Genomic DNA, 25,610 nt, shown 5'->3' with positions numbered 1-25,610 from the left:
TCCATGGACATCATGACAGCAAGAAACTGCGCGGGATGCAACAGGAACAGTGGGGCTGTGCTCAGCAGGTACGGGACCTGCTCGTCCTCCCACAGGACAACAGCTAACACCTCGCTTCTGTTTCTCCATTGCCCCTGAAGAGCTGAACCCTGCTGAATCCCTCATGCTCATCTCACTCGCTGCAGGTCTCTTTTTGGTGTGAATTTTTGTTCCCTGGTAGGAATGTACTCCCACACACGCTCCCACTGAGGCATGCTGTTTGCAACACGAGTTATTTTTATCCCTATGCTTCCCGGCAGCGAGAAACTGGGGTGAAAGAGATTCCTGAGGGTTCAGATGGGCAGGTATGTAGTAGCCCTTTGCAGTCACGGCCCATCTCTCTCCATGGACTTGCCTTTTCTCTACAGACTCTGCCTCCTCTGTGCAATTTTTCCTTCTGCTGACCACAAACTGCTGCACTCAGTGCACGTGGCCAGGAGGGACGTCCTGGTGCAGGAGCAGGCAACGGCAACCCCCAGCCCATGAGACTAGATCCTTGCTGCACCAGCTCACCTGGTAAGCTTTGTCACAGATGTCACAGCTAAAGGGCTTTCCTCCGACGTGGGTCACCATGTGGCGCTCCAGGAGCGACGGGGCGCTGAAGACTTTAGCGCAGGTCGGGCAGGGGTGGTACTCCCGGGAGTGGGCTTCGTGGACGTGCTTGCGGTGCTCCTGCAGGGTGGCAAAGCTCATCCGGCACTTCTTGCAGTCGTAGGGATCTTCGATGTCTGCCGCCCAGAAACGCAACAAACAGGTGGCAAAGAAATCAAGGCAAAAAAAAGAATTAAGAGGAGAATTCACAGAGGGAGGAAAGAAAAGGGAAATAAAAGCTTGTTACTTCCCAGATGAAAACTAGCACTGGAGTTTTGGCTTTGCATACAGATGTTGCTGCTCCTGCTCATCTACAGCTTCCCGTGGCAGGTTCCCAGCAGCTTGCAGTTTGCTGGAAGCCAGCCCTGCCATTTTCTTTGGAATAATCCTACCCACAGCATCAAATCACTAAAGAGTCTTTCTTTTCTTGGGAGGAAAAAAACCTCCATGACGAGATGCCCAGGCAGCTTGCAGGCACCAGTAACACCTGCACAAGCTTCTGCTGGCACGGATGGGTCTCCCATGACCCCCCAGAAGCTGCGTCTTGCAGGTTGGGCTGCCCAAGCCAGGGAGGCAGGTGACCACACTCACTGTGGAAGGTCCGGAGATGGATGGAGAGCCCGTTGGCCTGGCGAAAGCCTTTCCCACACTCCCGGCAGACATACGGCTTGTCCCCCGTGTGAGTCCGGACGTGGCGCGACAGCTCGATGGACTGGGCGAACACAGCGTCACAGTACTGGCAGGCGTACATCTTCCCTGCAGTGACACCCAGGGTGAGAGCCTGCACCTAACGGGACAGGAGCTCTGCCCGGACTACGCCTAATTTCAGAGGGAGGGATGGTAAACTGGACAGGCTTCCCTGGGGTAGCCAGAGCATCTCAGTGCAGGGTCGAGAAGGCCCTAGAGGTGCTGGAGAAAACCACACCTGCGCAGGGAATATTAGATTACAGCAGATCTCAAGTATCTGGAGGTAATACATGCTCCTGGAGGTGCTACACACGGGCATGTCTCGTGTTCAAAATTAACTGCCCAGCTGCAACATGCTCATGCCCCGGTAGCAGAAGGGTCTGGGGTGCAGGGGCAGGAGAAGCACTGCCATGAAAACCTACGTGAAATTCAGCCAGAGGGAGGCACAGGAGAAAGCAGGTTAACCAGAGGGAGGAGGTCGCATCACAAGAGTTTAGATGTGAGGGGACAGAGAGAAGCTCAGGAACTCAGGAGCAAAACAAGAAAGGCAGAGAAAGACCAAGATCGCCTTAACAGAGAGCAAGCTGCTAACTGGGTGGATAAAGGGAGGAGCTGGAGAAGGGGATGGGGGAGAGACAGAGCTGGGAACAGCAGCCAAAACCAGGTGGGTGAAGAAGGTCTGGGAGCAGCCTCCCAAAGGATGGGAAGGCTGGAGAAGCGATCAGGAGGCAGATGGAAGAGTAGGGCAGGAAGGAGTGGACGGAGCAAGCCAAGCTCATGGCCGGGCTCCCGCAGGGAAGGCTCACCCTCAGCATGCTTCTTCTTGGTGTGGTAAGCAAGGGCGGAGGCCTGCATGAAGGTCATCAGGCAATGCTTGCACATGAAGGGCCGGTCCCCCGTGTGCAGCCGTAGGTGGTTCTTCAGCGTGGAGTTTGCTGCGAACTTGGCCCCACATTCCTCGCAGGAGAAGGGCTTCTCGTCAAAGTGCTCCGTCAGCTTGTGGTACTGCATCCCTGGGGAGGCAGGCAGGACACCAGGGTGGCACTGGTGGGACCCAGTGCCAGCCCTGCCCAATGCTGCTGCAGAGGTACCACTCCACCCAGCCCAGAGGTCCACCTGCCCACCCGCAACACCAGGGTCCACCTGTGTCCTCCTGGCTGGAGGTCCACCACGATACCAGGAGCTGACACAGGGAGGGCAAAGAGTCTCAACTCCTCTTACTCATCCTGCTAAACCAGCCGCAGAATTGGAACAGCCTGATTATTTTTGGAGGCTTTTAAGTTTGCCAGTAGCCCCACTTTTCCTTGATGAGCCATGTGGAAAACCAATTAGGGAAGAACTAATCAGAAAGCGGTTGTGCTCAGTGGGGCAGGAGAAATGAGCTGAGCTGCGTTTCTCACACACAGCGCTCAGAGAGCCGCAGGGAGGAGGAGGAGATTTCAGACTATCACTTTATTACATTGCCCAGACTTACGTCCAAACAACCCTGCTCCCACCAACCCTACCTGAGGCATGAGCAAACTCTCGGCCACAGATGTCACACGCCACAGGGAGCCGCTTCTTCTTCTTCTTGGCTGTTCCCACCATCCCATGGACCTCCAGCTGATGCTTCTCCAGTTCCTTCTTTGTTGATTTGACCTCGCTGCACTCCTTACACTGGATTTGCTTTCCTCTGGCCACCCGACAACGTTTCATGTGCACCTTCAGGCGGCAGTAGAAGTGAAAGGTTTTATCGCAGGCTTTGCAGACAAAACTCTTCTTGGAAGAAGCTTTTTCTTGGTGTTCCTTTGGTTCCTTGGCACCGGCACCTCCTGCCTTGTCCTCATCTTTGTCCAGAGCTTCAACTTGGGATTCACTGTTCACCTTCCACTTCCTGATCCCAGACTTCTCCCCAGTTCCCTCAGTCAAGAGACCTACAGAAATAATAATTCCTGTTTTGGTGGTGACCAGTCCTACTAGTCACCAGCCCCTCAGTCTCCCGTCTCCTGAATGCTCCTACACAGTTGTCCCTGCACAGCAAGAAAAGACACACATCAGACACGCTGTCCCACCACAACGGTGGCACATGGCTCTGCCAATAAGTGGCCGTGGCATGGTACGATGCATGAAGGAGTGGTCCTTGAGTTTCCCCACCCACACATACCAGGGGCTGGATTAGATTGGCAAGAGCCAGGGCCAGATTTTCCAAAGAGCCTGCTCCTCAAACAGGAACATCAGTTGCTTCCAAGCATCTGCCTCCTGCTCAGACACATGAAGTTATGGCCATGATTAAATGTTTGAAGATCTGAGCCTCAGGTATGATACTGTCTAAGTCTGCCATAGAGAGAGGATATCCAGCCATTAATTACAAGAAATCTCAGGAACACTTCCCAAACGCAATCTCTTTGAAAGAGAACAGATAATCTTGCTACGACCCTTTCGAGTCCTGTGGTTAGGGCCCTGAGGTATTTTAAATCGCTCATTACATTCACTTCTTACAAAGCATAATGCTTTTCTGAGGCCCCATAACACCATCATCTCAAAAAGCTCAAGCTGTAAAATTCACCTAGGAATCTCAGTCTACAGAAGAGACCCACAGGGAATGCGCGTATGGAAGAAATCAAAATACAAACAAATATGTTTGGCTTCTTTGCTATAATGACAACCATGCAACTGCGTGGCCATGGAAACCAGTGCAGACTTCTTTTGCCAATGCACATGAAATTCAGCCTGTGCTTGAAAAAACTTTCTGCATTCCTCGCTATGGGGAGAGCTCAGCAAATTGTCCTCCTTGCACGGCACTACTGCCCTGGATTTCCAACGAACTAGAAACCAGGTGACATATTCCAACAGACCTGGAAATCTTAAGACGTCAAGTGGTGACCCACTGACCTCTGAACACACCAAGGGAGAAAAACAGACTGGAAGACTGGTTTCCAGTTTGTCCTGCTCCGTCAAGATAGCAGTACATGCCTTTCACCTCTAAGGTCTCTTCCCACACCCCTACAACCAACAATATCAGTTTTTCTGACCCAAACGAAGAAGTATCTTTAAATCTCCCAGAAATGTTGAATGTCAAGAAGAGTCACCTTGCTGGGCAGGATGGATGTGGACAAAAGCCAACTGCATCCTGGGCTGCATCCCCAGCAGGACAAGGGAGGGGATTCTGCCCCTCTGCACCACTCTGGGGAGACCCCCCTGCAGTGCTGCCTCCAGCTCTGGGGCACCAACAGGGGAAGGACACGGAGCTGTTGGAGCGGGGCCAGAGGAGGCCCCAGAGATGATTCAAGGGCTGGAGGCCCTCTGCTGGGAGGACAGGCTGAGAGAGCTGTGGGGGTTCAGCCTGGAGAAGAGAAGGCTCTGGGGAGACCTTCCAGTACCTAAAGGGGCTCCAGGAAAGCTGGGGAGTGACTCTGGATCAGGGAGGGGAGCCATGGGATGATGGGTAATGGCTTCAAGCTGGAAGAGGGGAGATTGAGATGAGATGTGAGGCAGAAATTGTTTGCTGTGAGGGCGGTGAGCCCCTGGCCCAGGTTGCCCAGAGAAGCTGTGGCTGCCCCATCCCTGGAGGGGTTCAAGGTCAGGTTGGACGGGGCTTGGAGCAACCTGGGCTGGTGGGAGGTGTCCCTGCCCAGGGCAGGGGGGTGGAACTAGATGATCTTTAAGGTCCCTTCCAACCCAAACCATTCTGTGAAGATATGAGCACTAAGGAAACCAGGACTGGAAATGTCTAAAGTGCCATGGCAGCACAAGCGTAACCTGAGTCAGATGAAGTGAAGAGGAGTTTGCCCCAGACTCCAGTAGGCCAAGAGCTGGCTCGTGGTCCTCCTGCTCTTATGCCTGTGAAAAGGATTTCAAACCTTTAACCTAAACAACAGCACAAGACTATAATGGTATAAAAGCAGGGGGAGCTCTCAACTTCAGTCCACCTTCACAGGGAAATGCAAAAAGGGGCTCCGTGAACAGCTCCATTTTCAGGGGGATGCTACTACTCCCAGAGAAGAGTCTGAAAGAAAGCTGAAGCAGATCATGTGAAATCAATGGCTAAGTACCTGCACCCTGTAGTCCCATGCCAGTGCAATATATACATTCTGGAAGGCAGAAGGAACCTTGCCTGATGGTGGAATAGACCCTCAAAAGGCTTTCAAAGGCTACCACGAGATGAATGGGAGACATGCTAAACTGTATGACACAAAGTTGACGTGACAGTAAGGTCAGGTGTCAGGTTGCTGAACTTGCAGGTTTCTTTAATGGCATCAAGTACCACAGGCTGGCTGCTGCCTGAACAGAAGAGGGGACACACGGCATGGCTACGTCAGGGCAGCAATTCCTTTCCACTTGGCAGCCAGGATGTCTCCCAGAACCCCTCCTATGGCTGAAGACAACATTTCATACCTCGTTAGGGCAGTGTTGAGCAACAGACGTTACCCAGTCAGCTTCCATCCTCAGAGACGCAGGAAGCTTAGAGGTGAACCCGAGTGCTCTCGTGAGAAATAAGACCAGAGTGAAGAAACGATTGTGTATCAAGTTTGAGAGGCAAGAACTTAGCATGCAGCCCCTGGCTGAGCCTCCTGGGAGCAGACAGAGCCCGAGGGCAAACGTACACCATGAATTCCTGACTGTGGGGTCCTCTGGGACTCTGGACTTTGCATCACTTTCCATTCTCTGGTAGCAAAGACATTCAGCACTGGAAGAAAAACCCCGCTATTAATTATGGCATATTTCATACTGAGTTCTCTCTCTCTTTTGTAAGTGGTCTGCTGAGTCTGTAATCCTAGTGGCTGCTCTACGCTCCCTGCAATTCATGACTCCAGAAGCAGAAGATCCCTTGGTGTGTGACCATCCCGTCTCCCACTTCTTTAGCTTAAGCTGTAAGAAAATTCCACCTACCCCTTTGCATTTTGAAGGTCATTCCAATGGTTGCTGACACACATGATGGCTTCTAACGCAGAATCTTTACAGGGGAGAATGGCACTTTGCTCACAGACCCCAGCGTTTAACACTTCCAGGGGCCGACTCAGGCCTAAGTTAGATGCAAACTGTCTTTTTTTAAACACAAGACTATGCAGAAGCCGGAGTTCTTGACACATTTCTGAGATCTGAAAGTGAGGCATATCTTGACAAATATGATCTCCCAAGAAGTGACTATACGGAGACCCAGAAAGCAGCTGGCAAGAGAGGAGGTTATGGAGTTGGCTGGAAGAGACATCCTTGCAAGCACCAGCTGCCAACAGTGAACGCGCCCTGACTACAGAAGGGACTCAAGGAGAAGCCAACAGATTTCATATCGTATCACCACCAAAGGAAGCAACCCAGTTGATGATGCTGAGTGTGGTTGGGGATGGATGCAGACAGCTTGCTCCACAAGGGATGCCTGATGCTTTCCAAGTGCTTCAGCTCACCTAAATTAAGTATCAGAATTATTATTTTTTTTTTCAGTAGACATGTAAGAACTCTTGCTTTCAAGTGGAAACGCAAACTGTACGCATCTCCATGCAGCGCATATGTTCTTCAGAAATGTAAGATCTCCTCTGTTTCAAGTGGAAGCTCACATCCGTCAAACATGAGGCGCACCGTTATCATTCCTATCTCATGCCAAGAGCCACATGGCTATTGATCCATAAAGCCACCTGCAACATTTAGGGCTGGTAAGCACTGATATCGGAGCTGAGGAGACTGGCCTAGAAATTAAGATATGGACATTCAGTGCAAAGATCCGTAGGATGCCAAGAAGGGGCTGGTAACTGGCAATCCTCCTCTGGACGCTTCACACAGAATATATATTTTTGCCAAGGAAATACAGTTTTTCCAGGGTTCTTGTTTTTGATGTTGCTTCTTGCTTGATTTAGTCTCAACCTTGGCTTGAAGCCTTGCAAAGACACTTAGTAACAGCAGTCTGCTCTCTTTGATATTGGTGCCAGAGAAGCAGGCATCTGCCAGAGCAATCTAGCTGACTCCCCACGTCCCTCGCTGGCAAGCACTGCAAGGTGTCCAGAAGCTAAGGTGGGCTGCACGTTCACAGGCACGTGCAATTCTTGTTGGCTTACCTCCTCCAGAGTCACCAGGGCATCAGCCCTGGCACATCCCGTGGTCAGACAGGGTCAACGGGAGTGGGGCAGGTGCCTGCAGCATCAGCAGGAGACAGAAAGGGAATGGCAGATAAGAAGGAATCACCTTTTCTCTGGAAATCCTCATCAGAGCCATAACCAAGGGAAAGAGCCAACTGTATTGGTGGCAGCTCTTGGTAGAGTTAGAAGAGAGGACCTAGATCTGAACTGGGCATGAACACTGAATCTACAGTGTAGGATATCTCTCAAGGAGACCATTAAGGCCACTGAGTTAAAAAAGGGGAGCAGAACATGTGCTATCGCCCTCCGAGCCCTATGGCTAGAGCAGTAATCCAGGTCCTCAGTTTCTTCTACACGCCCACTGCTCCCAAGCACCACCTACCACCCCAACATTCCCCCATTGCTCAAGAACGCAGGCAAGTTAACGAACAGCAGCTCGCTCTCTGTCCCTTTACAGCACGCGGGGGACATTGGCTTGACCTGTCACTGTCAAACACGAAATGATGGTGAGCGTCAAAGACAGGAGGCTTGTGTTCATTCATAAAGACCGATCATGATCCTGACCTAAATTTTCAGACAAACCTCCTACCCCTAAAAAAAAAGACAAGACATTAGGGAGGTGATTTTCCCCCTCTACTCTGCTCTTGTGAGACCCCATCTGGAGTCCTGTGTCCAGCTCTGGAGCCCTCAGCACAAGAAGGACATGGACCTGTTGGAGCGGGACCAGAGGAGGCCACGAAGATGCTGGGAGGGCTGGAGCCCCTCTACTGTGAGGACAGGCTGAGAGAGTTGGGGGGGTTCAGCCTGGAGAAGAGAAGGCTCTGGGGAGACCTTAGAGCCCCTTCCAGTCCCTGAAGGGGGCCTACAGGAAAGATGGGGAGTGACTCTGGATCACGGAGTGTAATGATAGGACAAGGGGTAATGGCTTCAAACTGGAAGAGGGGAGTTTTAGATGAGATCTGAGGCAGAAATTCTTTGCTGTGAGGGTGGTGAGCCCCTGGCCCAGGTTGCCCAGAGAAGCTGTGGCTGCCCCATCCCTGGAGGGGTTCAAGGCCAGGTTGGATGGGGCTTGGAGCAACCTGGGCTGGTGGGAGGTGTCCCTGCCCAGGGCAGGGTGTTGGAACTAGATGATCTTTAAGGTCCCTTCCAATCCAAACCATTCTGTGATTCTGTGTAATAATAAGCTTTTTGCTCTAACTACCTAGCAATCTGCTAATATTTCCACACTGCACCATAAGCTACGCATCTCTGGCACCACTAGTAAATAGGGACGGATTGAGCTGAACGAGCACCTGTGCTTGGATAAAAAGCACACTGTGTACATCCCAGTGGAATCCACAGCCCAAGGAATCTGGATGAGCTGGGAAGCACGATGCTATAAAAAAAATGTTATGTGAGCAAACAGAATAAGCAAGTCACATTTGCATCCTTTTCCAGAGAATGCAAACCTGCAGTTAGCTTCCTGGCCCTCTGTTATCTTTTTCATTAAAGCATCAAATCCTGTTAAGCATTCTTCCTTCAAATGGCGAATGCAGAGACACAATTCCACTCAGCTGGAAAGCATCCCACAGCTCAGGGCAGGGTCTCACACATGGTTATTGCTATGCGTTTGTTTCCAGAGTTCACCAAATTGCTATCTGCATATGTTTCGTTCTACCTTTGCCAAACTAGTACAGTATGTAACATTCCCCTACTGCTGTGGGACCCTCCCAGGGGATCATTTGCTCTGTAAAGTGTATACATAGGAAGACCAAATTAAGGGACTATAAAATTAACTCGGAAAGTAGTCTGGGACTACAAACTGCACTGTCACGGTCATCTTTGCACAAGACAAGCGCGCTCCGATGTGACCTTTGCGTAATCAGCATGTGAAGCACCCACACGTACACAGATAAAGTCAGGGATTGTAATACAAGTCCAAATTCATACGGTACTGGAAGAGCAAAAGAAACCCCACAGGTTAAAGATAAAAAAGTATAGATACAAATGAGACAACTAAGTTGCCTAAATGCCTACTGAGCAAGGGCTGGGGTAGAGAAATGCAAACACCGTTAAGGAATGCCAGCATGGGGTCAGTTACAATCTCTGCAACCCTTGTAACACACAAAACTTTAATCTGGTGCATTTTACCAGCAGCAGAAAAAACACACTGCAGTGCTTGGATACAGAGGTCACCCCTGTGAATCCTCCTGCAAGTACAACGCTGACATCTGCCCGGGGGTGAAATGACCTCAGGCCACCACGACACGGAGGTTCACTACCAAACTGCCCAAAACTCCCATAACCATGTGTGAAAAAATCACTGAAGGATGAAAGCTTGTGCTTTTCTTACCCACATGCCCCAGCTCCTGCATCACCGGCTGCAGGTCCGGGAAGGACTCGTGGACACTGCACAGCAGCTGACAGATCTTGATGGCCAGGACAGACTTCTCTTGGGCTGTGCTCAGAGCTGCTTTCAAGGAGGCCTCTGAACTTTCTTTCTGAGCAGAAATACTCAGTAGCTGGAGAAGTAAGAAGAAGAAAGCACCACATGATAGAGATTTTGGGCTGTGAAAGGTCGGGATGGTCTGGGAGTGAGGGCACGTCTGCTTTATTTCATCTCTACTGCTGGGAACCTGCTTTGAGAAACCAGAAAAGAAATCCTTTTCCACACAGGTCTTTGCCCCCCCACTGACGTATGTGCATGAGCTGAGAGAATTTCAGGATTAAAAAAAAAAGTTACAAGAAATTAAATTCTCTGACTTTCTGGTTTGGTGTTAGCTCACTTAAAACCACCTTTCCACAGAAAGAGCGGTTCGTCAATGCCTTACGGCATCACAAGCTTACCTAACTCATAAACCTGTTTTTCATACACAACTCTCTCGGGGCTTTTCTCTCCCTTCCAAATCCAAACCTTCAGACAGCCGCTGCAAGGAGAATCGGGGTGAGGACCTGTGCGTGCCCGTACATACCTCACCCTTCCACATCTCCAACAGCAGCTAACCAGAGCAGGAATGAGCAACTGCAGACTGCTTGGTGGAAAAGGCGGGCCCGTTACTAACTAACACAGCCCATTTCCCTCGTCAAAGGGAAAACAGGGAAGGCACCCCAGGACGCTACACAATCATGGCATCCTCGGTGCATTTTCTAGGAGCGTTTCGTTCTCGTATGTCCTGGAACAGCCAGCTCAAATGGAAACCCACTCCCTGGCAGCTCTGCTTTCTCTAGGACATCGGCACTCTTGCAGAGCTGGAACAGTTTTGCCGTGTTTGACTATGCACATTTTCACCAACTGAGAATCTCCCTGGCAATTTCTTTTGCCTAAGAGCTCCTGCGGAATTTACATAACACACCCAACGCGCTCTCGCTTCAGCAGAGGGTCACCTCCAACTTTGGATGGCTTCCCCCACGTAAGTCACGTCCCTTGATTTCAGCGCGCTGTAGGCCCTGTCCACGCTTTGAGCCCCAAACCACGTCGGCTCTGAGAGCATCCCCTCATACCTCTTTTACTGCTTCTGTGAGTCCTGCCTCCCCTGGGGCCAAGCCCTCCAGGTCCGCTCGCCGCTGGATGGTCTCCGAGATCAGCTTGCTGTGCCGCAGGATGATCTCAATGGCTGCGCTCTCGCTGGTGGCCACTGAAGAGGAAAATAAAACGTAAAGGTATTTAAAAACACAAAACCCAAGGAGAACCTTGCCTTAGCTTCACGTAGCTTTGTCCAGCCCGCTCCTGAAGCTGAGCTGTTAACAGTAGGAGTGAATTCTTTAGGGCACAGGAAACAGCAATTACAGGCAAGCTTTGGCTATACTAATTGCAGCCCTGACATGCAGCGTAAATCCCCAGCAGACCTCACTTCTCACTGCTTGTCCAATGTCAGGTAAGAAGATCAGGTTTTCCAAAGCACATTGCTGAAAGAGACACTGACAACCTCAAAAGGCAGGCATGATTCTCCCAACACCCAGGATTTCTTCTCTCCCCCAATTACAGACACCCCATTCTGACTTTTGCAGAGAAACAGGCATTTCTAGGCACAATTTGCCTCATTCGAGGACAGCCACGTAAAAAGCAGCCAGATGCAACAGAAGTGCTGGTTTGTCCGGGCTGAGCGCGGAGGGGACGGAGGAGAGGAGTCTGGACGGAGACAACTACCCAAAGGCATCTCCCTGCAGGCAGGTGAACCCCAGCTTTGTGCCCACGGGGCCAGCACACGCAGCGGGCTCTGCACAGCCCCCCCTTCCTGCCCCACAAGACCACAAACCTCAGCACTCCTCACACTTGCATGAGGTTTTGACAGCAGTTTTGAGGGGAAAAAAAACAGTTTAGATTTTAAAGTAGGAAAACTCAAAGCCAGAGACTGAGGCTCGGAGGGGGTCAGCGTGGTGGCTGCACACAGATGAAACCCGTGCTTTCAGTCTGGTGGGCCTCCAGATGGTTGTTGGCACAGGATGGTGGCCAGCTCGGAAAAGGTTTGCTCATTACAAAACCTGAAGGCACAGACCCACAAGCAAAGCAGACACAGTTGCAGACAAAAGTGCTTTTCCAACCAGTCAACCGTTTCACCAAGGACATAGGTGTTGAGACCCACTGGAAGGAAAGAGGTTCCTGGCTGGGGGGAGGTCAAGGAGTTAGAAAGCAGCTCCTGCCAGCAGCAGGAGAAGCTCAGGGAGAGCCTGGGAGGGACACCAAGGCCATTACCTGCTTGGAAGAAAAACTCTGCGCCGGGTTGTTTCCGGATCTCCTCCATGAGCAGGTTCAGCGGTGCAGGTTCCCGCACAGCCAGCAGCAGCTGCCAAACGGCAGAGACCGACAGAGACCGCTCCTCCAACGCCGCCGACACAAGGGAGGCAAAACCGCCGTCCTCTCGCTTCACAACCTGCTCCATTGCCTTGGAAAGACCCACAGCGAGGCACTAACAGGGGACCCCATCCACCTGCCCTGCATCATGCTTAGCCACGACCATGGCTCACCCCAGACCCAGACTTCCCTTGCTCCCACCCTCCTCAAGACATGGCTCGTGGTGCAACTCAAGCAGTGATCACTTGGAAGCCCAGCTCTTGGAATCACAGAATGGTTAGAGTTAGAAGGGACCTTAAGGACCATCTAGTTCCAGCTCGCCTGCCCTGGGCAGGGACACCTCCCACCAGCCCAGGTTGCTCCAAGCCCCGTCCAACCTGGCCTTGAACCCCTCCAGGGATGGGGCAGCCACAGCTTCTCTGGGCAGCGTGTTCCACTGTCTCACCACCCTCAGAGTAAAGAATTTCTTCCTAATATCTCATCTAAATCTCCCCTCCTTCAGTTTAAAACTGTTACCTCTTGACCTATCACTACACTCCCTGATCAAGAGTCCTTCCCCATCTTTCCTGTACACCCCCTTTCGGTACTGGAAGGCCGTTATAAGGTCTCTCTTCAGCCAAACACATCAGTCATTTCCTCAACTCACTCCAAGGCTGAACCTCTCTCTTCAGTGCCCCAATCAGCCGCTCTTACTTGCCAGCCTTCAGCTTCATACACATTACCTGCTTCACTCCCGCTATAGCATACTAAAGAATCATTAAACAGGGTCCTGCTGGAGGCCTGCCCCAAACAAAGCCGTGACAGGTGGTAAATCAAGTCCTCAAGACTTGACAGGGATCCCAGATGGGGATTAAAGCTCTGTATCTCCTTGCAGATGGACAGGAGACCGCTTACCTCCCTCTCAGCAGGAGCCAGGCTCTGTGCAGCAGAGATGCCCTGCAGCAGCGTCTGGGTGTCCGTGAGGAGCTCCACTAAGTTTTCTCGGTATCGTCTCAACAGTTTGTCTCCATAATCCTCTGGGCTCCACTTGGCTGAGTGCAAGGGAATGAAAATGAGAACACTTCAGCTTACAGCATCTTCCCAAAGGGCTTCAGAGCTGCGGGGGGCTGAAAAAGCCAAGGCAGCCCACTCTCCCTGGGTGACTAACAGACAGCCTTACGGTCAGGACACCTGGATTTACCTTCAAGCAGGGGATCAACATGACAAATCAAAACTTCTCCAAATCAAAGACAACACAGTGCCTACAGAAATAGATCTCTGGCACCCAAATGCCTGGCGAGTTTCTGTCCTAGTCTGAGCCCAGAAGAAGAAAGTCTCAGTTTTCAGCCATGTTCAGCAGGTAAACATGTGGCCTTGTCTGTAAAGACAACACCTCGAGGTGTTCATCAGCCTCTTCTGATGCCCTGGAATCAAGGAGACCCCACTACTGACTCTTAATTGTAGTTTCACTGAAAGAGGTCTGTAAGTGAGAGTTTTTGATCCACTCCGTTGAGAAGGAGCTCTGCAACACACTCTGTCTCAGCGGTGTATGACTATCAAACATTTTACAAACACCCAGATGGTCCACAGTAATCAAGAACTTAGCGGGCTGAGTTGTCCTTGGTGAAAACGTTAAGGGAACACAAAGCAGACGTGCGACTGCAAAGCGGTGCTAACACCCTCTTCTCTCCCGTACACCACAAAACCGCAACTTTAACCTCATTCCTTCTTCCTCCCATATCTACTTCCAAGCTGGGTCTGCTGAGGTTTGCCCTGACGGATCTGAGAAACCATTACTCTAGAGTAACACCACAACCCTTTAAAGACACACCAGCATCAGGACACAAAGGACTAATTCAAGAAAGAGGAACAGTGTTTATTCAGGATAATGAAGAGGCTTGGGCAAAATACATTGTGTACCAAAAGTAATATATGATCGTACGTGTTGCCAGATTAGTTGATAAATAAAACTGTGAATTGCCAAATAGATGAATCTGAAAAGGATTTTTTTCACTGTTGGAGTTTCTAAATTGGAGAAGATGCATAGCTATACTTTTGTAGGAGAAACCAAAACAAAAAAAAACTGTAGTTCATCCAAGACATCTGTGCGTGTTTTTTGTTTGTGTGCTTAGGTCTTTTAATTATTTTGGTTCAGTACCAAACAGAAAAATCTATTATTCGCACAGCACTACTTGGGAGAAAAGCAGCTAAATACACACAGCCTGGGAAAAATACAGTCTCTGGGACCCCGAAGATACACAGTGCTGGGTAAGAAGAGAAAGCTCTCCGGGATGCTGAAGGAGGCAATGGCAGGCTGTGGGAATAATCAATGGAAGACTGAGAGCTAATATGAGAACTCCCTGGACAAAGACTTCTTGGAGACACGAGCCTACTCCCCAGCAAAGCTGAGGGAACTTCTTTAAGCGTTTCAGCTCCATAGGGTTTAGGTATGACTGGGACGTGCCCCACATGGATCAGGGGATGGTTCACAAATAATAAAAATATTTTTCCCCTTCTCCCATCGGAACGTTCCTGTTTCAAATTACACCAATTTGAGTTGTTATGAATGCACTCTCAGTTCTGCTGCCGTACCGAGGTGAGCTCCACAAGCAGAGCGTGCCCTGCGCCGCTGCACGAGACGTCCTCCTTTCTGCTGGTGGGACAGCAGGGACATCAAAGGCTGCCATCAATGGCTCAAATCATTCCCTCCCTCTTCATTTCCCCGATAAGAAATATTTGTGCTTCTGTTTGTTCAAGCTGCAATTTGAGGAGATTCAGCTCTATGTAATTAAGGAACGCTCCTCCTTGGAATGGGTATTACCACTAGATAATTAACCATGTTGGGAGTCTGGTGTTTCAAGAAAGCAATCGTGCTTAACAAATGACAAAGCAAACTGCCTGTCGGGAATGTTTGCTACAGAGGAAATTATCAGCATTATGAGCACAGTTTTGCTTTCTATTAAACACTCATTTACATTTCACTGCATGTTAATTTAGTTTTTAATTTTTAAGCGACTTCAGAGCTGGTGAAATTTGCCTCTCTCTCTGAACTGCTCAGGGGTGTGCCTAAACCCACCCACACTCGGAAGGCTGTCCCACCGGCCGAAAGGTGAGGACTCAGGAGCCCCAGAGCCACCCCTGGCAGGCCACGAACAATAAAACTCCACCAAAATAAAAAGAAGGGGACTAGCTGTCCAAGATAATGATGACACTAAGCATAGGACTCCCGTCAGCACACTCTGCTCCACACAGGACACCACAACTCAACGACCATGATGTGCAGAAACACTACCCAACCAAACACGCAGCCCACAATCTCCCTCAATCATGAAGGAATTCACGAAGACTGAAGCCAGGTAAGACACTGCCTGTATTTATTCCAAGACATCTACAGCTTTGGGGAAGTTTTAGGTACTTTCAAAGCCAGCAAGTACTATGAGTTAAAGTCACCAATGGACCAGAGTTTGGTAAAGATGCCTTCACCTATGAAGGGTTTATTAAGTGAAAATTGTTCTGTTTATTATGGAGACACATGCTGCTGCTTTTAAGTGACTGAAAACCCAAAAGTAATTTGACACTGGAGGGAACAGTTCTCCTGTTTGCCCAATAAGACATCCTAGTTTCTATCCTATCGGTGCCAAAGTCCAGGAAGGAGCCCAACAGGCTTCTGCCCAACACCGCTCATTGCATGGCAAATTGGGGGCTTTCTTGCTGGCACAGTCCTCCTACCCCGGTGCTCCCAGACCGTTTTTGTTTGTATAAAAAGGCCATCCCATTCCCTTACATGAAAATAAGATTCCAAGAGCACACTGAAGTCCAGACAAGCATCCAGACTTCCTGGCAATCCCCTGAACTGAGTCCCCAGGCATCTGGAGTTTAGCGTACCCATACCTTTGACATCAGAGACATTTGCTGTTGCCACCAAGTTGTCCAGCAGAAGGTGAAGGCCAGGGAATGATGCTTTCACAGCCCCCAGAAGTTTGACCAAACTTTCCGCTTTCAGGGTTTTCTCTTCATGCACCTTCCTGAGCAGGTTGTCCACGGCTTCCCTTTGAGAGCCGCCTTCGCAGCAATCCAAAACTACCTGCGACAAAGAAACAGCCAAGAACCTGTTTGTGAGAGCTTCCTACAAACTCTTGGATCTGTAGAGAGACCAGAGAAACAGGAACGGCATCACAGCAGGCAGTACTGCAACTAATCCATATTCACTGCTTCCAGTAATTTGATTAAGTGGGAGGTGTTACAGGGTGCTAGTTACAGGAACATCTAAACGCATCCCAGGTATATCTGACGTATGCCACCTTGAAAACTACGCTGGTGGGTTCTTCCACCACGTCTAGCTCTTGGAAGTGGCGGACAAGCAAAAAAGCATTTTTTCACAGGGAACAAAAAAATGACTTAAAGATGGGATTCAAAACAATATTTCACTTAATATTTGTAGAAAATACTTTTTATATTGGCAGTCTATTTTCCCTTGTCTCCGCAATTTTTCTGCTTGTCGGCGAAAGACAGGGATGGAGAGGAAAAAAAAAAAAAAAGGACTCATTATTTAAATAAGCATCCTATTAATTGAATGATTATTTTTACGATGAGGCCACATGAGACATCTCTTGTGTGAGATGCAATCACTGTAGCTTGGAAAAGCTCTGGTATGCCACTGTAGCACCTACAAGGTAGGTATTTCCCTCCTACAAGGGAAAGCCAGTTGACAAATGCAGGCTGACCTCCTCTCCGCAAACGCTGCGTTCCCAAGCGTTTGCAATGTCGGACTGTCAGAAACTCTGCAGGTCACCAGCCGCGTTCCCTGCTGCCGTAAGCACTACACTACACAGTCCCATTAATAAAATTACTCTGATCTGTCCTAAAACTAGTTACATTTTTGCTCCCTTTCCCCTGGTTGGAAAGCTCTTCTACAGTCTCATTCCCCTGTTGATTCTTCTAATTTTCAGCTTAAATTTATTCATGGCCAGCGTATACCCATTTGTTCCTGTGCCAACATTATCTTTTAGCTTAAAAAGCCTTCTAAACTCTCTGAGGCGTTTACCCTACCCTTCCTCTCCAATTTCTTTATAAGAGCACAATCATATTCCCTCTCAGACTTCATTTCACTTGTCTAAACAAGGCAGGTCCTCTCGCAAAACCGCTTCTCCCCTCCCCTGATCTTACGACTGCAGATCTGTCTCTGCTCCAATACAAATTCACCATTTTTGAACAAGACCGGAACGGCACGCAAAAATTTCAGATGAGGTCTTAATTCTTCATTCTCGTTACGGCATTGAAAAGCACACCCTTCACTTTGTACTACCACGCCATTGCATCCTCCCTATTTAGTTCTGCAGCCATGTAATTCTTCTCCCTCTTGCAGATCCTCCTCTGTGGGGACAGAAGATCACCGATTTGCTCATCAGCAAGTTTTGCTAAGCGTGCTTTGATACTTTTGTGTCAATAACATTAGCGTTAATATTAATTAACTGCCAAGAATTCCACCGGTAACCTTGTTCCAACCTGTCAGTCCTGCCTTCAGCACAGGCTGTGGTTACGTCCCGGTAAGATACAACCTTTTTTTAATATCGCCACTTCCTCTAGTTTAACAATTTCCTCACGTGAAATTCAACTGCTTGGCTCAATTCTAGATCAAGGCAGAAAAACCCATTTTTATCTCATCAAATAAAGATTCCAGGTCAGGCAGAAACAATTTACTTGAATACCCTTTGCTGCATTTTATCCCCCCCCCCCCCCCCCCCCCTTTTTTTTTTTTTTTGGCTTACACACGGTGCTTCAGCTACACGTGTCCTCCAGCCTGGCCCAACGCATATTCCTGTGCGCCCACAGAGCTGGCTGCCTGGATCGCTGCTTCCCTCTCCCATGGGTCCGTCCTGGTCAGCAACTGTAGAAACCACTCTCAACTTGGAAAATACAGTAATAAACCTCGCTGTCGCTCTCGTAGCCACATGCGGCAGCTCCTCCTGGGGGATGCCCTTTGAGCCGTGGTTTCACTACAGCTGAAGGAAATTTCCATGTCCCTCCTGGGTTTGTCCCTAGGCTCAGTTGTGACTTCGAGGGTCATCTCTTCCCATTATTCTTCTTCTTGATCAGACGTTTGCTCCTTGTCTCAATATAGGCCGTGCAGCCCAGTAGCCTGACACACCGCAAGACTCTCTTCGTACCTCTAAGGTCCATTTCTTTGCCTGTTGGACATTTCAGCCATCCCTTGCAGGTCCCAATCCTCTTCCTCAAGTTATTCATTCCTTTAGGTCTGTAACCTCTTATACAAATTCTCCTCTCTCATTGAGGGTGCAAACTTCAGGCAGTTCTCCTACCTTTAACATAAAAGAAACTAATCCAACAGCTCCTCCTGCGCTCTCACAGGCAGCTGATCTCATTAATTAGTTTCTCTCATTTCCAAAAATCTGTCCTTTTATAGCCAAAACTCTGTTAGTGAGCCTGTTGACATATCCTCCCATCTAATTCACACTGAGCTGACTCTGGGTTGCTCGGTCTGAAGTCATCTTTTAAGAGAACACAAAAAGGGGTACAAGAGCAGCATCTTTTCGGGGAGCTCACGCTGTCACCTACCACTGCTCCCCAGCAAGGGCTGGCCGGCGCTGGAGTGATGGCCCCGGCAGTGGGGGACGTGCTGCTGACATTTTGAGACTCATTTTGACAACAACCATCTTTTCGGGGAGCTCACGCTGTCACCTACCACTGCTCCCCAGCAAGGGCTGGCCGGCGCTGGAGTGATGGCCCCGGCAGTGGGGGACGTGCTGCTGACATTTTGAGACTCATTTTGACAACAACCAGGTGAGACAGTCAGAAAGCCTACTTGCAAGGGGAAAAACAGAAAGTTCTGCTTGCAACGGGACTTCTCCATCCCCCAGCGCGTCCAGTTAGGATTGCTCCTGCAACGGCCAGTAACCTTGCTCGTGTTATCATTCATACCTGTCCCAGCTCCGAAGCAGCTTGTTTGAACATCAAGCTGTGCAGCCCCTGGAGCCAAAGGGGAGGGAAAGCACACAGCTCAACGTGCCCAGGTCCCCTTCTGGAAGAGAGCCTGGACAGAAAGAAAGGACGGCTCTTTTTAACAGCTGCTCTGATGCTCCAGGGTCAGGGCTGTACTGCGGACGGGTCGCCGCGATGACCTAAGCCATGGGACACCACACACAAGAGGTCACCTGCTCTTCCTGCGTGAGAATCTGCACCCAAGCCATCCCCCAAATCCTCCACCCTACCTCCCCACATTACAGAAACTACTAAAGTTAAGCACTCAAAAAATAGAAATTCTAGGTAAATAGTTCCCCATGAAAACAGGGATTTACAAAGGGGCTTCGCAACACATCACGTACTGGTTTTCGAGTGAAGAAATCAAACTTGCTGCGTGCGTAGCTTGGACCGGGCACAGAAAGAACCCAGTTGCCTAGAAAAAAGGTTGTTACGTGTAAAACTCATGCTTGTCTTGCTGAATAAATGTGTAGCTAATGAGGCAGTGACTGTGAGAAGAAAAAGGAAAGCCTCATCTTTCTGAGCCCTTGGAGAACTAGATCCTATCTCTGCCAGCCCACAGCTCTAGTGCAATGCTGGATCAATCAGGTAAGACGAAACCTTCAGAGGTGGCTGCTAATTCCATGTTCGTTTTCCCAGTACTGCACCAGAGACACCAGAGATCTCAACTGCACAACTGCCGCAGGCCCACCATTTTAATCAATTTAACTTCTGATATAATTAGGCACTTTTCCATTTTTCCGGGGGGGAAAAAAAACCCAAACAAATAAACCAAGCCTGAAAGAAAAAGGAACCCCCCAAGGTCAGGCTACACTTGGCAATTTCTGCCTTATTTTCCTGTGCCACAGCAGGGAAAAAGCTCTGCACCCAGCCTGACTGCAGCGCTCCCCAAATACAGCTGTTAGTTGCTGGGAACCTGAGGGCTAAAACAAGAGCACGAAGGGATCCCGTAGAGAGAAGGATTTTGTATTCGGAGCAGGGTTTGGAGGCTCTGCAGCAAATGGAGCATATACAGTGACGGAAGCGGATAAAAAGAAATACCGAGTAACACTACCCCTCCACCAAACGAGGCAGGAGTCCCGAAGCATATGATGATGCAATTAAAGGCTCTACCCTGTGCCCACGGAGCACGATTATGATGGCAGAATGGTTTGGGTTTGTTGTTGGGTTTTTTTCCAACGGGAAGGGAGATATAAAATGGCTGCGCTTCAACCACCTAATTCCATGAACACACAAAAAAAACACGAGTGCAGGGAAAGGGTGCAGCCTTTAAAGAAAGGCCGTACTGCAACACGAACAGGCATATATGAAAAATCCTAATCTCCCCACTGCTGATGCAGCTTTCGTGGCTCGCAGCTTGGCCCCAGGCATCCCTGCACAGGTCTCTGCTGACAGCCGCGATGTCCCCAGCAGATGCCGAGTCCTTTGCTGCATTCACATGTTGCCTTCTCCTCTCACCTCCCCATTCCAGGCTCAGCCGTGCTGCTTTTGGAGGGGAAAATTCATCAGCCACCAGTCACGCCATAGCCTGTGATGACAAGGTGGATGCCTCTGTTGGCAGCACCTTCCCTGGCCCTCCCGCACCGAGCTGTGCCCATACCCAGGGACAGTCCAGGGCGGACACTTGGTCAGGATCACATGCAAGCGAGCAAGACATTATTAAGGGACTTACGAGACGGGCAGAGGTTCTCAGCCCATCTGTCGTGGCTCTGGTCAGGCTCACTCAGACAGAAAGCAGCCATCATTCACGCCACCGAGCACAACAGTACTTTCCACTCGCTATAATCCTGCGTCAGGGGAACTAACTCATGTGACAGACTAGGACAGGAGGGCGGCAAGCTGTGTACTGAACGCAGCGTGCTAGGGCACCCTGCAAGTTTCAGCTGCACAGGCACGGTATAGGCAGCTCCCCCCAGGTTACACGCACTATTTTGTCCTTTAGGGCTTCTACAAACCAGCACACACAATGCAATTGCTTACAGGAAAGCAACAGCCCTCCCCACCAACCGCTGCATTCAACACATCAAAAAAACCCCCAATTTAAAATAAACCAGTCAGTGGATGTGCTACTCTCGCGGGCAACTGTGTGATAAGAGTTAAAGAAAAGAGTTAAAGCCGGGAGAGTCAGCTGAAAGGTAAGCTGATGACCCGAGGACAGAACAGTTGACAGGCAGCACAGAGGTATTAGTGGTTCTGCTGAAACCACACTCCACTACAGAGCCTTCTCTGGGCCCACAAAAAGGCATTCTTGTGGCCTACGAGGGAGATCAGGCGCCTCCTCTGTCCCAGGCTCCGCTTGCAGGGGCGGTCTGACACTGTGTCAGGCAATGCTCATCCTGGTCTTGAGGTTGCCTTTGCAGATCAGCTTTCACTATTCCCATAGTTCGGCGCAGAAGAACCTGAGACAACACACATGCGTAGTCCGGGCTGTGCAAAGGGGAGGTGACACGGCCAGGTGAGGCCAGAACATCACTTGGCAAACCACACAGCGAGGCAGTGCCTCGCAGACACACGCACACACGCCCCCTCGCCCACAGAGTTTTCCTTATTTCAGATTTTTTTACCCGCTTCTCCGAGGCAGTCAGGAATCCCTCTTCTGCCACCTCCAGGAACTCTACAATGGGGCTCAGCTGTGTCACGCTCTGGATCAGCTCCTCCCTGTGTCCCAGCAAGCGAGCGGTCAGCGTCTCTCCCTCGTCTGTGCTCTCTGGGGAGAAAAAGATTTCAGAAACACAAGAGAAGAAACAACTCAGTCTGAAGGAACTGACAGGCTCCTGAAGCGAGTGAGACTCTGTGAAAGATCTAAGTGAATAGTAAAGCTCATCCCAAGCACAAGCAGCAGACGAAAACCACTTTACTATTCTCTTTAAACTCTATGAAAGGAAAACGTCTCATTTATCTAACAGAGCACAAAGCCATAAAGCAAGCTGGAGGTTAACACCAGGTTTGCAAGGCCACTGCTTTGTGTCGGCCTCAAGTAAGAAAGGAGCTTTCAGTCCTGAGGCTCAGCCATGCTCTGACCCACGCTGGCTGCGCAGCCATCGACCCACCCTCCAGGCAGCAACGGGGAGAGCCCTGCGCTGCCTGCACCCCGCTGCCGCGGGACGGAAACACTCCAGGATCTTGGCCAGCCTGCAAAAACCTCCTGCATTCGCGTAAGGATACAGGGTTTCTGGAGACCTGCTTTGCCTCTAAGGCTGCCCACTCACTTTGCAGAGGCTGCACCCACTTCCCTACCTGTTTGCTGCAGGGCTTCTCCACTGCCCCCTTCCCCCTCCAGCAAAGCCGCTCTCAGCTTGGGGTTTGCATCTTGAAACAGCCTCAGTAGAGACACGAGGGTCTGAGCAGCCAGGGTCTGCGCATCCTTCACTTTGCTCAGCAGCTTCTTGAACACTGACTGCTCCCCCGTCTCCGCCAGGCAGGTGGCCACAGCCTGCAACAGAACAGGCAAACACAAGGGTGGTTTTGATAAGAGAGTCAACTGCCCCGTACAAACCAACGCAAAAAAGCAGAATCCTGGAGGTTTTGTTCAGGGGCCAAAAAAAATTAAACAAACAAAAAAAACCCTCCACCACCACCCCCCCCCGCCCCCCCGACAGAAGCCGAGCTGGCTCTCAGAAAAGGCCCTGCACTGAGCTCCTGCAGCGAGCACTGCCTGCCAGCTCTCCTCTCTACAGCCCGTCCCACAAACCGGAGCTGGTTTTATCACCAAACACTTCTCTTCATCCCTTTCCCTAACAGCCGAATGTCAGTAAGTCAAAGGCACCTCATAAAACATGGTTTAAAGACCATCATTTCGGAAGCCCAAGGCCAGGGCAAGGCATACTAGATTTCACTGCAGGAGAAACCGCTTGCACAGAAAGCGGAGAGCGTTTTAAGTGGGACCTTCCGGAATCCCCGTCCCCAAGTCACAGTGGAGCTGCATCTCCTAAAGAAAGATTTGGAGAGGAGGCACGCAAGCACCGAGTGTCGTGGGCTCTCAGCACACCCGGCAATCGCGCCCAGGGCGCCAAAATCCACTCCGCTGACCCGAAACAGCAACCAGAGGCAAGCGTGCCTGTGCAGTTAGGGAAATAAGAGGAAAAGAAATAAGCTGTAACTCTTGCTCCCATTTCCCTGGAGCCCTTTAACGCTGTAAATATTGCCCCTGAAGACACACAATCCCCAGCTCTCCAGGAGAGATGCCAGCCTTTCAGAGCAGGCGTCCTTTATTAGAGGCTCCAGGGATGCTATAAAAGTACCTTTGAAGTGGAGAGCTTAGCCCAGCTCCAGAGAGAGCGGCCATTTTCTGCTGTCATTGTCATTTTTATTTCTATGATAAAAAGGCTGAATGCAACTGCTTGGGGCCGCACCAGGGGGATGGTGGACTTGCTTTTCCTAGCAGGTGTAAATGCTCATACATTAGGGGCAGCGTGACAGCGCAATGACCTATTGCAGAGAGTATCCACAGAGGCGAAGCTGCAGGAGTCCCAGCTCTTACCCGCTAACGGCATTTTTCCTGCCGAACAGAGAGACGTGGACATGAAGGGCTCTGTTATAAAGGAAGAAAGGAGATGCCACAGACGTGCCGAAGAACAAACTTAAAGGTATTTTTTTTTTTTTAAATGCAAACATTAATTTGTAATGAGACTTGATAACCAGATCATGTTTGTTCTCAAGGTTTGCGTGCCCGGCACCTTCCACATCAAAACGGTCGTGTAAAAGACAAAATATCTTGACTCTCACCATCCTAAAGGTGCTCAGCACCCTGCCAAACACATGTTTTCACCGACATGGATGAAAAGTATCTTGCATTGTCACAATACTTTTTCAATTATTTTTTTTTTTTAATTAAAATCAGAACAGCATTGCTAGCCAGAGCATCCCTTCCTCAGTGTGTGGCTTTGGCTAATGGAAATGAGTTTTCAGAAACCGAAAGGCTCTGCTATTTATAGTCTCTTTCTGGAAGACCTTTCCTTGGACACATTGCTCAGTGGGAACAACAGCCTTTTCGCATTGTTTTGAAAAGAGCACACAGTGCATTTTAGACTTCATTTGAAGCACTAACAATTCCCAAAGATCATGGGGAAAAAAAAAAAAAAGAGAAATACTGATATTAGCTGGAATCCCAGCTTCCACTTAGTCATAATGTGCCCAGGCATTACAGCCTGATCCATTAGGCTTCCACAGACTGGGACACTTGTAAAACCCTTCATGGCCAAATTGGCACAAATTAGCACACATCCGGCTTCCAGACTGGAGGAAGAGCTGGGATCTCTGAGCAGGGAATCCTGCTCTCCAAGATCTGGCTTCAGCTAGAGCTGCGCCACCAAATAGGTTCTATGTCCACTGAGAAGTTGGTTCCCGGTTGGAGGGTGTCAGTTCTGGTGGCCACAACACTAACAACTCAGTGGCTCAGTACCGCTATGGTCAAATACCACAAAACAGCCCTCCCAGTTCATCTCAAACCTCCCCATACCCATGGCAGCTCCAAGGCAAGCTCCGAACAGGAATCTCTGCAGGTAACACTGCAAGAGGTGGGTCACTTATCTGCATATCATCTCCACATCTTCCATATTTTTCCAGATCTCTTTCTTAACACAATAAATTTCTACACTGCGGTGTCCCTTTGGCCCACCGTCCTGCTCTACCCCGTTGCTCCTTATTATTTCCTGCTCCTTACAACATACCGTGCTGGAAGAGGTAGCTCGTGCAGAGCCACAACCTGCTTTTGAAAGGTGCAAGAGCTGAGTTAGTGCTGTGTCCTCCCAGCCAGACATTCATCTCCCTCCTCACACCAACCCACAACACTCCTGGTAAGCCAGTGCTTCCAAGGCCTCCACCTCCCTCTCCAACATGATCGTGAGACTGAGGTTGGGACAGGGATGCTGGAGGAGCATCTGGTGGCCAGCCCTGCAGGGAGCGACCCTGAGCCTGGGCTGGGCTGAACTCAAGTGGTGTGGCAACCTGAGCGATGTCCCGGCACCCAGAGAGGACCTCAACCAGATGGGCAAGTAACGCACATCCCACCTGAGCGTCTGATGACCCATAACTGAGACTAAAGAGGGATGTGGGGAGAGAGGGAGGGCAGGGCAGGGCAGCCACTAGCCCAGCTGGCCACTAGCCTCTTCCCTGCAGGTAGGCAAGCAGGGTTATAGATTTTCATGCCTTATCCACTCTCCCGTTCCCACATGAGAGCACATCTTAGCAAAAACCCACTTTAGTGACTATTACTGAAATATCTCTCAAGTGTTGGCTTTAGAGTGGATGGAAGCATCCAAAGGGTGGTGCGGAGGGATCTGCAAGAGACAGCCTGAAAGCCACGGGGTTCTGGGTGACAGAAGCAGCTAGCTCCCTTCAGATCCCTCCCTCGCAAGCCAAGGCACATTCAGTTACAAGACTCAGCCCTCAACATGGTCAATCCTGTGCCAGCACCTCAACGCCACTTCCATTCCCCAAGGAGAGCTGCACTGGCCATCCAGCGAGCTGCAAAGTCCCTGACCGCAGAAGGCTGGGCA

The 25,610-nt window shown here is 50.1% G+C and overlaps 1 protein-coding gene across 10 annotated transcripts in view; it reads right to left on the bottom strand.

The window, feature by feature from the left end:
- Positions 1 to 25,610, bottom strand: part of ZBTB40 (zinc finger and BTB domain containing 40) — a 48,163-nt gene that overhangs the window by 9,668 nt on the left and 12,885 nt on the right. For all 10 annotated transcript variants that reach the window (XR_010073484.1, XR_010073482.1, XR_010073481.1 and 7 more), the window contains 11 exons: positions 22,351 to 22,546; positions 21,678 to 21,820; positions 16,006 to 16,198; positions 13,030 to 13,166; positions 12,037 to 12,226; positions 10,845 to 10,978; positions 9,697 to 9,865; positions 2,823 to 3,230; positions 2,124 to 2,330; positions 1,222 to 1,386; positions 553 to 767 (listed from right to left, as the gene is read on the bottom strand). Coding sequence is in view for 7 of the 10 variants with exons in the window: in XM_063353684.1 (XP_063209754.1) it covers positions 553 to 767; positions 1,222 to 1,386; positions 2,124 to 2,330; positions 2,823 to 3,230; positions 9,697 to 9,865; positions 10,845 to 10,978; positions 12,037 to 12,226; positions 13,030 to 13,166; positions 16,006 to 16,198; positions 21,678 to 21,820; positions 22,351 to 22,546 (2,157 nt within the window). In the remaining 3 variants the exon portion in view is untranslated. The remainder of the gene's footprint in view (positions 1 to 552; positions 768 to 1,221; positions 1,387 to 2,123; positions 2,331 to 2,822; positions 3,231 to 9,696; positions 9,866 to 10,844; positions 10,979 to 12,036; positions 12,227 to 13,029; positions 13,167 to 16,005; positions 16,199 to 21,677; positions 21,821 to 22,350; positions 22,547 to 25,610) is intronic.

Source organism: Chroicocephalus ridibundus, chromosome 16, assembly GCF_963924245.1.
Source record: "Chroicocephalus ridibundus chromosome 16, bChrRid1.1, whole genome shotgun sequence".
NCBI classification, from domain to species: Eukaryota; Metazoa; Chordata; class Aves; order Charadriiformes; family Laridae; genus Chroicocephalus; species Chroicocephalus ridibundus.
The sequence above is the reverse complement of the archived record's forward strand: the minus strand, read 5'-3'. Positions and strand labels throughout refer to the sequence as shown.